The following is an 11,633-nucleotide window of genomic DNA, read 5'->3' on the forward strand; positions in this document are numbered from 1 at the left end:
TTGCCTGTCACCTGTTCCCTGCTTGATTTGTTTGTCCTCCCTGACTGCCTACTTGTGCATGACCACGGGCTGTTTGGTTAAAGATTGTTTTGGACTACCTTTGCCACAGAGGTCCTCTGTCTGGTTCCTCTTTTCTGTGAAACTGTAAGACAAAGGGCAAACGCTACCATGACAAAATCGCATCATTCTGCAGTCACCACATGAAAATAGATTAAAAAAAGAATTAAAAAAAACCCTAAACAAACCCTGAAATTAAATTTGCCAGGTGCACATATTAACAATAGACTCTCATTAAACTGATAGAAACCCTGGATGCAATTATGTTTCCTTCAGACATTTTTTGCTGATTCAATTTAGAGAAATTAAATTTCTCAGAGACATGCTTGCTTTAAACTCTCCCATCACACTCTTTGTCAGTGAAAAGATTCCAGTCTCATTAGGTCTGCTGTTAATATGAAAATATGAGAAGTGTTTAGTGGCTTCATGAAATGACAAAACACAGGACATCACAGAGGGAGGACAGTGATCTATAGAGCGCTCGAGCAGCTCGGTGGTAGCTGACAGTGTTGAAAAGTGGAGGTGGAGACAGGCCTGTTAGAGGTGAGTGGAGGGCATCGCAAGACAGGCAAAAAGAAAATATTTTTCTTAGACTCTTGTCATTATGTGCACACAACACTTCCTTTCCATTAGTTATGTTTTTATAATGGCGACTTTTTACCAAACACACATATTGTAAAGTGCATATGGACCTGCATGCACTAAAATGTGTTGCTGTGGCATTGTGTATAAATACCATTGTGCTTTCCTTGCTTCTCATGTCATTTTCACCTTAAATTCAAAAGAAAAAATAGTTGTAAAACAAAATCCACCTTCAACTCTAAATTGGACAAATGTTAGCAGACAAAGTGTTTGAAGGCCAGGCGAGGCAACTAGGCAACATGACTCTTAAACAAGACCCAACTCAGACAGGCACACAGTTAAAACAGTTTATTTAAAGAGGAACTTGCACGGGACTGAGTGAAAGCCACAGGGCTCGGGGAATAATGTGTCCTAAGGAGAGGAGAGAAAGAGTCAGGTCCAGCGGAGCGTGTTAGAGTTTGTATTGTTGATTGTCATTTATGCTTAGAAATATTTAACCATAGATGCTTAGAGGTGTATAATCAATTGTGTAGTGATAAGTTGTGTGATCTTTAACAGGCTACAGAGGCTTGGTGTGTATTCCACACTAGAATGCACACCTACATCCTGGGAGCACGGGAAGAGGTCGCATCTTGTCTTAATTGTTTTATGGTAGGATTAACGTAGCTACGTCTGTTCTAGTCTAAGTGCTTTTCTGTTTAGATGAACTGCTGGACTTCCTCACCGGGGGGGGTCTAGTCTACCCTCTTCCTGACCAAGGATGTTTGACCCTTTGATCAGCAACACACACACACACACACACACACACACACACACACACACACACACACACACACACACACACACAGGCAAGGTACTCTTTGTTTGTATGTAGACGTCGTATGTTAATGAACCTATGCATATTCATGTAACCTCAATAAAAGGACAGTGTTACGGGAGGACGGACGAGAGCGACTGGGGTCAAGCGAAGGGACGGCGCTCTGTCCGGTCTCTCCCGTGCACGAGTAACATGAAGAACTTTGCCTATTTGTGTCTTGCTTAGCAGTGTAATTATATTGTCTTCAACGTTCCAGCGGATGGGTTCAAGCTACAAACCTATCAGAGCGCAGAAGGAAATTTCCCAATGATCCAGTTTCCAGGACAGTCTCAAAGGTATGCATGAATTGTCTTAATTGGAATGGATAAGCTTGGAGGGAGGAGCACTGGCCTGTCCACACAAAAGGGGTCTGTGGGTCATAGGAGGGTGGCATGGCGAGATGGAGAGTGTCCTGGAAGAGAATTCCTAAGGAGAGTGTTAAACCCAAAGAAGGCAGGTAGGTTGCTCAGGTAAGTCTTGAGGTCCCTTTCATCTGCAGAGATACACTGGAACAAACACAGGATCATCAGGTTTAGTACACATACAGATATCAGTAGGAATAAACAAGAGTGAGCCTGTTTACGACTTGGAGATGACAGACAGTCCGTCGGAGTCCTGATGTTGAGAAATATCAGCTGCTGATGAGATCAATGAACCACAGGTGCGCTCACTGAGAAGCTGCCTGTCCAATCAATCCGAGACCAGACACAGAGAACGGAGTCAAACACATCAGCCCAATACCGTACTATGATGGATGGATGAGACAAATGTGTCTCTGTTCTGTAAAGTGTGAAGTATGTTAAATAAGACTATAACTGGACAGCTTGTAAAAGCAGCGCGTGTATTGTTTGGAAAGCAGTGGAATAAGAAATAGGAACAGAAAGCAACTGGGAGTAAAGAGCTTCTTCAAAATAACGCTCATTCTTTTGAGATGTGCAAAACAACAAAACAAAAGGGAACAGTGTGTATTGTTTCAGGTCTCTTAGCCACTTTGAGGATCATCCTGAACCTTTTGGACCTTTATAAACAGCGAAGTGTTTTTAGATATAAAGGGTAACCAGCTGATTTTCTGCTCTTGCTCTTGATGAAGGCGGTCGCACTTTTCTCCTCTCCTCCTCCTCCTTTCCCTTAGCTTCCCTGCTTAGCCTCTTATGTCCTTGTCTAGTCTCGTGTTTTTTGTATTACTTTTCCCTGGAACACTCTCTCACAGTCTGTTCTCTAAAACCTAAAAGAGAATTGTGGATTTGATCAACTGGTCTCTGAATGCAATTGACACCCCTTCTCAACGAGAAGTCTGGGCTCGGGTGAGCCTGACTCCTGAAGATATCTACCTATTCGGAACCATGATAACAGGGTTCTGGCGGATCGGAGCTGGCTTAGCCCTGGCTTATCGAAGAATTAAGGAAGCGGAACCAGCTGTTCAAACCCCCACAAGGCTGCCCGCTGGGATTGAAATGATGGGACGAGGCGTGAGTTTCTCAAAATGGGCTCATTGAGTGCAGCACGGAGAAGATCTTGGAGAACGCACGGCTGCCGTGAATACTCAGAACAAGACCTCTGAGTGAAAAACTGGATTACATCTGGAGGGGCTCGCTCGAATAACATCTTTGAGCGCAAATTCAATCACATCTTGGGGAAGTGCACTGCGGTCGTGAGTTCTCAGAACCTGCTCTTTGAGCAAAAAGAATGACAACATCACGGAACGTAAGTTTGGATAACATCATAGAAAGCTCATGGCTCTCCAACGGGAGATTGAGAGACCAGTGTTGGACTGTTAGAACAGCTTTGAAATTCATATGAGTTGTTCGCTCTAAAGTAAAAAGCACCATCACTTCATGCGGATACCCTCTTGGCACCAGCTGCGGTTGCAAGGCTGGAGCCGAACAAAAAACACCCTGATAACGACTGTTTTTAGTCTGTTTCTTCAAATTCCATGCAAGGCCACCTGGGTTGGCTGGAAGACTGTTTACTTAGCCTAGCAGGGCGAAGGACACTGTCTCAGCTGAACTCTGGACACGCACACACATACATATACACTGATATGCACACACTCATCCCCCCTCCCTTTCCAAACGCCTTAGACGCTTATTCCCTTCCGATGCTGACGGTGGATCAAGGAGACCAGCGCACGCAGGTCCGGATGTACTGTCTAAATCGGCTGTCTCTCACCCCTTTACCCACCCCTGTTGCTTGTCATGTGTTTCTTTGGTGTATTAAGAGTTTTTTCATGTGCTTTGTGCAGAGGTGTTTTTTTTTTCTGTTCTCAAACTGATCTCCCTGTTGGAGCTCAGTCTGGGGGGAGTTATTTTTTTTCTCCTTATCTTTCCTCATGTGGTGCATTTTCCATTGTTATACCTCTCTGACCTGTCTTCCCCATGTGATGTTTGTGTAATGTATGTACGGTCAGAAGGGTAAGTCGGCGCTGGCAAAGGTCGGCAGCCTTAACCCAATTTCCTTCGGGGTCAACCTTCAGGATCAGTAAAGTTTTATTGAATTGAATTGATGTGTAGAGTGCTTGATCTATTGTAATATCTGTAGGTAGTTAGTATTCTTACAGTATGTATTTATATTAATATTTATATAGATGCAGCTATTATTTATGCTCTAAATCTTGCATAGTCCTGCACCATTGTTGTTGTTGTTTTTTGCATCATAACACTTGTTTGCATACAATAATGTAATTCTGATCCTTATTGTAATGAGTGGCAACTGTGGTTGATGTAATTAAAGTAAAAGCACCAGGAAGATGACAGGGCCAAAGTGACGTGGGTGCACTGAGTAACTGTAAAAATCTCACAAAAAGGACGTTTTTGAAAGTCATCTCAGGAACAAGCTGAGCCCTTTTAAATTGTCAGCCGCAGGGCCAGAAGAGAACAACTCATCCCAGACAAATTACAAAAACAATTTTGAGTGTCCTTCCTGTCACGGCTGGCGGAGCGAGCCGTGTGGAGTGGAGGAAAAGGAGGACCCAAAATGCAGCAAACTGATGATACGAGTGAAGTTTATTTACACGGTGGCAGTGGCAAAAACAGGCAATGAAGCATGAGTAATGACAAACCTAAACTGGGAGAAACTAAAGAGCAAACCTGAAATCTTACAAAACGGAGAGCGGAGCAGAGAGACGCAGACCAAGGACCAGGATACCAAGAAACACAGACGAGCCGGCAACGAACACAGACCGACACCCACTATATATACACACACACACACACACACACACACAAGGTAATCGGGTAATCGCACACAGGAGGGAAGAACAGCTGATCTGAATACACATGACTGGAGGACACAAGCTGAACACAATGACAACAGACACAGACTTTCAGAACAAAACAGGAAATCTAGAACCCGAACCGGACACAAGGGGGGAGGACACAGAATAACTAGAACAGAGGGAAATAATCACAAAACACAAAACGCTGGGTCAACGACCCAGGACCATGACAGTACCCCCCCTCCAAGGGCTGGCTCCAGACAGCCCAAAACAAAAACAGACGACCAACCCAGGGCGGGCGGCGGGGGCCCAGGACGGAGGGACCAACACAAGCTCCAGCGAACCGAGAGAATTGTCCAAAACAAAAACACACATGCTGGAGCACGAGAACAAAACACAGTTCAGGAGGCCGGCCCGGAGGCTGACAACTCAGAAGTCCAGGACAGTTCATCTTCTGAGGCCGGCCACGTCGGCGACGTAGATACATAAGCCGACCGAGCGGAAGGCAGCGGTGGCGGAGTGGAGGCAGTTCAGGGGGCCGACCGTGCACACGGCAGCGGCGGCGACGGGGAAACCGTTCAGGCGGCCGACCGTGCGGACAGCAATGGCGACGATGACACAAGTCTGGAGGCCGACCGCGCGGAACGCAGCGGCGGCGTCTAGGAGGTCGTCCATATTGACGATGACGCTCCACCAACGGCCTGGTAGATGACCGCCGATGTCGAGGCGGCAGTTCGGGACCCGAAGGTGGCGTGGCCGTCGCAGCACCAGACGAGACCGAAGCAGCGGCTGGTCCAGGCGCGGCTGAAGCTGAAGCGGAGGCCGGTCCAGGCGCGGCTGAAGCTGAAGCGGAGGCCGGTCTAGGCGCGGCTGAAGCGGAGGCCGGACCAGGCGCGGCTGAAGCGGAGGCCGGACCAGGCGCGGCTGAAGCTGAAGCAGAGGCCGGACCAGGCGCGGCTGAAGCAGAAGCAGAGGCCGGACCAGGCGCGGCTGAAGCAGAAGCAGAGGCCGGACCAGACGCGGCTGAAGCAGAGGCCGGACCAGACGCGGCTGAAGCTGAAGCAGAGGCCGGACCAGGCGCGGCTGAAGCAGAGGCCGGACCAGACGAGGCTGAAGCTGAAGCAGAGGCCGGACCAGACGAGGCTGAAGCAGAGGCCGGACCAGACGAGGCTGAAGCAGAGGCCGGACCAGACGAGGCTGAAGCAGAGGCCGGACCAGACGAGGCTGAAGCAGAGGCCGGACCAGGCAAGGCAGATGATGATGCTGCACCGGGCGAGGATGAAGGCTCGGAGGCTGCAGCTGGCGAGGATGATGAGGCTGCAGCAGGCGACGGCGTGGAAGCCGGAGACTGTAGCGCTGCAGGCGTGGAAGAAGCTGCTGCTGCCCGTGGCGTGGATGAAGCTGCAGCTGGCGAGGATGATGAGGCTGCAGTTGGCAGCTGGACGGGCTCCTCGGGCCCTCCAGCTGACGAGGCAGGAGGCTGGCTAGGTTCTCCTGAACCTCCAGCTGACGAGTCTTGAGGCTGGACGGGCTCCTCGGGCCCCCCAGCTGACGAGTCTTGAGGCTGGACGGGCTCCTCGGGCCCCCCAGCGAAAACAGTCTCTGGACCAGTGGGCACCGGGGCCCCTGGAACACACAGGTCAGAACCAGTAGGCGCACGGGCCTCTGGCAGGCACAGTTCAGAACCAGCAGGCGCACGGGCCTCTGGCAGGCACAGTTCAGAACCAGTAGGCGCTGGGGGCCTCTGGCAGGTACGGGTCAGAACCAGCAGGCACACGGGCCTCTGGCAGGTACGGGTCAGAACCAGCAGGCACACGGGCCTCTGGCAAACACAAGGCAGACTGCAGCTGCACAGAGCATTGACCCAGCTCGGGCAGCGACAGCCGGATACAGTCCTCAGCTGGCTTCTTAATCTCCAGGGGTCCAGAGTCGGCCGGGGGCTGGGACCCAGCCTCTGGGGAGGCCCTGGAGTGTGTCACAGTCTCTGGGCTGGCCAGCTTTTGAGGACTGATTACAATATTATGTGGTGTGTCTCTCTGCTTGACATGAACAGGTGAAAAATAGTTCTTTCCGGGTTGGATGGACTTAACTTGTTGTGCAGGAGGAGTTGGTGACAACGATGGCTGAATAGGTGATAATAAGGCGGATGAGTCTCTTGTCAACTGAGCTATTGACTGAGCTATGGATTGTAACCAAGTGTCTAATAGGTCTGGCTGTGACTGTAATGGGGGTGACGGTTGAGTGGCTAACTGAGCTAGTGGCTGCTGGGCAGCTAACTGAGCTACCGGCAGGGCAGCCGACTCAAAAAAACACAGCCCCGGAATAAACAGACACACAGTCCAAAACAGAAAAAGGGTCCTTTTCACTCACCACAGCTGGCAGTTCCAAAGTCCTAGTCTTCGGCTGTGGGGTGATGCGCCGACGGCGCGATCGTCGCTTCCTCCCGGGCAAAACCTCCGGCGGGCCGGGCAAAACCTCCGGCGGGCCGGGCAAAACCTCCGGCGGGCCGGGCAAAACCTCCGGCGGGCCGGGCAAAACCTCCGGCGGGCCGGGCAAAATCTTCGCCGCCGGGCTGAGTTGGGAAGCGGTAGCGGCTGGTGGGTGAAGGTGCAGTTCGTTGAGTATGAAGTCCTGTGCGAGCGGGTGAAGAGAGTCCAGCAGCCAGGAGTGAGCAGAGATGAGCTGCTGTAGCCTGGCTTCTACAGCGCGGAGACACTCTTCCCCCTCATGCTCGAGCCATAGGTTAACCAACCTGGAAACAGAGTCAATTAGTTCCTCCCGAAGCTCCTCGGGAGGTGCGGATGCCGCTGGGTCCATGTTTGGTCGGCTCGTACTGTCACGGCTGGCGGAGCGAGCCGTGTGGAGTGGAGGAAAAGGAGGACCCAAAATGCAGCAAACTGATGATACGAGTGAAGTTTATTTACACGGTGGCAGTGGCAAAAACAGGCAATGAAGCATGAGTAATGACAAACCTAAACTGGGAGAAACTAAAGAGCAAACCTGAAATCTTACAAAACGGAGAGCGGAGCAGAGAGACGCAGACCAAGGACCAGGATACCAAGAAACACAGACGAGCCGGCAACGAACACAGACCGACACCCACTATATATACACACACACACACACACACACACACACACACAAGGTAATCGGGTAATCGCACACAGGAGGGAAGAACAGCTGATCTGAATACACATGACTGGAGGACACAAGCTGAACACAATGACAACAGACACAGACTTTCAGAACAAAACAGGAAATCTAGAACCCGAACCGGACACAAGGGGGGAGGACACAGAATAACTAGAACAGAGGGAAATAATCACAAAACACAAAACGCTGGGTCAACGACCCAGGACCATGACACTTCCACTGTTTTCTTTCTTCGCCAATTTTACCGCTGAACATAAACTTTAATAAGTCTCCTGAAAAATCTGTACGCAAGCAGCGTGAAGGAATTCAGATGGCCAGAGTCTCACCATTTCATGTGACAATCTATAGATAAATCAGGAAAACAGGCTCATAGCTGTTAGTGACAGATGTGACACAGTCATGTTTCCTGTTTATCTGTGTGTGTCATCGATCTTTAACATTTAAAGTGTCCCATAATAAATAAATGGAGGAACGCACAATCTGTTTATATTACAGAATATAACATTTCCAGCCTTTTGTCCCCCTTTTCTTTTACATGCGAGAGTTGAGGTTTATATGTACAATGATAAACTCTGGATTACTTCATAACAACAGATGAGACATACATTTTTCCCAGTGGGCTCATTGCGTATCACAAGAATTCAAGTCCAAATGTAGACAAGACAGCCGTAATTTCCTTCTTCATTTTTAAAAAGAGAAGTGAAACCTCCAGTATTTGATAAAACAGTACGTGTGGTGAGGGAGAAGCTCATTACATCCTCGCTTGAGGACATTGTTAACAATAGCCTACACATGCGTGGTCTGTTTTGCTTTTGCCTCTGGATCCTGATCCGAGGTAAGTCGATATTTGGTGCTTTTATTGTTTCAGACTATATGTAGTGTGCTTGTTGGTGTAGGAGTGTGTGTGGGTGCAGTAGTGGGCTTCAAATCGGGGTTACAAATGTAATCTGTATCATCTATTGCTGTTCCTTCACAGTGTCCTTCAGCACCAGAGTCACTGGCCTCGTTGGGCACAATGTCACGTTGACATGTAGGTATGACACCAAAACCCATGGAGTCCTGAGTTTTTGTTGGGGAAAAGACAGGGTGCCCACGTCCAAATGTTCCAACACCATCCTTTCCTCCACCGGTGAGGCTGTGTCTAACAGAAGGTCCTCCAGGTACCAGCTGTTGGGCCGAGTGACAAATGGAGATCTGTCGCTGACCATCCTCAATGCTCAGACGGAAGATGCTGGGGTATATGGCTGCAGGATTGAGATTCCTGGGTGGTTTAATGACCATAAGGTCAACATTGAACTGATCATAGAAGAAGGTAACGCTCATGAAAAGCTTTAGTGTTGATCACAAAATCATTGATGTTTTTTAGTTGAAAAAAATTGGTCTGTTTTGTTTTTCATAGCTGCTGTAGAACAACCTGTTACACAGAACTACATAATATCTACTGCTGGAACAACAGGTAAGCAAACACCTACAAATAAATATGTTAACTTTTTAACATAAATTGTATCTTATAGATTATACCAACTAACTATTTCAGATGCTACAGAAATACTGACAGCGTCGGCATCTGAAAGCGTGGAAGTTGGTCACCAACAAATGGACGCAGTTCAAAGTGAAACAGAGCAGGTATTTGACTTTTTATTTAAATCAGGAGAAAGCTGTGTGTTATAATACATCAATTCCTATTTTTATAGCACACTTACAAAGTGCTTCGTAGTTTTACTAAAATCACACATTAAAAACAAGCATATATGTTCCAGTGTGCATAGACAGACTCGACATATGGTCTTACAGTCATTCCTACATCCACACTTACATAAACACATCAGATGTAAACAATAGCCAAATACAACAGGAGAAAGTGTGAAGAAAAACAGCTGTTTGAAGTAAAGCACAGATTGACTTCATGAGCTGACAAAGGCTGTTCTAATGTTTTTGGCATCACAACCTCTAAATTGTGATCACCTGTGGAGTTAAAATAAAAGCGTGGAAGAGTTTAGCGATCAGATGATCGGAGAGGCCGACTGACGTTATAAGGTTGCATGTGGAGCTTTATGTATTATTAATGAAGGTTTAAAATAGAGTCTGATTTTCAGGGGAAGACAGTAAAGAGAAGCAAGAACAGAGTTAACTCAGATAATGAAATGTTTTACAGCACGGTATGACTCATGGATGAAAACAGGAAACCTGTGGCGTTTATTTTCCTTTAGATTTTTCGTCTAGCAGCTAGAGAAGAAATGACACTAACTTGTAGTTTTGTCTTTTTATTTACTTATTTATTACGATATTTAGGACATTTGGATTTCCTTAAATTAACATTTTGTCTCAAGATTGATGTGAGACACTTAGAAACATGATTCAAAAAATGAGTGTAAAAAAAAAGTGCAGGAATATTCTCATTATTTAACATTATTTATGTAACAGATTTAAAATTATATGGCCATTATAATTGACCTCACGATAAGGTTTATTTTTCATCGCAGGTGATTTTCTTCTCGAGCATTGGGAATATTGGCAGGATGGCAGGTCTTTTATTGCTCACCATAATCATAATCCTCTGCTTTATTTTCCGTAAGTATGGAAATAGATTATCGTTTGTGAGTCATCTCCCATTCCTGATTAATTCAACATTAAAAGTGGGCGTCTATTAAACAGCGGAAGTCACAGAGCGGGCTTTCCTTCTTACTGAGTATCTTCATATGTGCATTTCTTCAATCTAGGAAGGATGTTCCTGATGAAGGAGGCACTGAAACATCACAACTCCGTAACTGCTGAGAATATTTATGAGAGCATCGCAATGACTTAATGCTGTTGAAAACCCCCCACAAAGATCTCACAGAAAAGGGTGCAATTGTTTCACAAATTGCAAAAATAACCTAAAGATTAATTATTTTCTTTCTTACTACCTAGAAGAGTCGTTGGCTTGTCAACACTTGCAGACACAATGCCACCTACTGGCCCTACTGAGCAATAATAAGCAAATGTGAAAAACAAGTTTGTTAGGTATAACTGCACTATTATCTCAGTATACACCTCTCAGCTATAATTGAAAAAACCTTCTTATGACATGGCTCAAATGAACTGTGAAACAGCTATTTAGTGATGTGAAAAATATGTACTGTACTATATGTTATATAAGCTTTTTTTTAACCACTGAATAATGTAAAAATGGAAGATGATTTGAGAAAGAACCTTTACATGACAAGACTAATTGCTTATGGTTTATTTATTTATTTCTCTCTAAGTCTTGTGTCTGAGTCATTTAAAAAGTCGTGTGCATGTTCTGTTACACTGTATCAGCAAACTGAATAAATGTAATTACCTCTACCTCATTCTCCTTTATGTTGAAACATAACTGCTTTTCTCTGGAATCCAAAACTAATTAAACAAAAACCTGAATAATGTTTTTCCTTGTTTAGTTCTTAGCAACACACGTGGGACTGAAAAATATGTATACATTGTGCCAACCAGTAAAAGCCAGTACAGGACTCAAATGCACCACACAGAGCCATGAGGCTTTAACTTAAAAAGTCCAGTGTTTACTGGACAATCCCGTACACATGACATCAATCAAAACAAATACAAAAATGCTATAAAATGTCTTTAAAATAGAACAAATAATAAAACATATAGATTTAATACAGGTGACCTCACACACAGGGGGTAAAGTGGGATTTGGCAACGTCGACCTTACGCTTGTGGGTGGCTGAACAGCATTGTTTATGTTTTTTTGACATACAATGATGTCTGTCACAGTTTGTTGCCTGTCCA

At 46.3% G+C, this 11,633-nt stretch overlaps 2 protein-coding genes across 2 annotated transcripts; one reads left to right on the forward strand and one right to left on the reverse strand.

Annotated features, from left to right (window-relative positions):
- Positions 1-4,730: 4,730 nt before the first annotated feature.
- On the reverse strand, positions 4,731-7,779 carry LOC146638669 (uncharacterized). The gene is made up of 4 exons (XM_085370389.1): positions 7,080-7,779; positions 6,491-6,832; positions 5,925-6,372; positions 4,731-5,699 (listed from the first exon to the last, which is right to left on the reverse strand). Exons 1-4 carry the CDS (start codon positions 7,524-7,526, stop codon positions 4,879-4,881), a joined length of 2,058 nt encoding a protein of 685 aa, XP_085226515.1. The 5' UTR covers positions 7,527-7,779; the 3' UTR covers positions 4,731-4,878.
- Positions 7,780-8,654: 875 nt separating this feature from the next.
- Positions 8,655-10,668, forward strand: LOC146638670 (hepatitis A virus cellular receptor 1-like). The gene is made up of 6 exons (XM_085370400.1): positions 8,655-8,697; positions 8,839-9,174; positions 9,262-9,318; positions 9,400-9,488; positions 10,346-10,433; positions 10,583-10,668. Exons 1-6 carry the CDS (start codon positions 8,655-8,657, stop codon positions 10,666-10,668), a joined length of 699 nt encoding a protein of 232 aa, XP_085226526.1.
- The last annotated feature ends 965 nt before the right edge of the window (positions 10,669-11,633 follow it).

This window comes from Diplotaxodon limnothrissa, linkage group LG2 (genome assembly GCF_057381915.1).
Source record: "Diplotaxodon limnothrissa isolate DT_005_m linkage group LG2, D_limnothrissa_male_GT1.1, whole genome shotgun sequence".
Lineage (NCBI taxonomy): Eukaryota > Metazoa > Chordata > Actinopteri > Cichliformes > Cichlidae > Diplotaxodon > Diplotaxodon limnothrissa.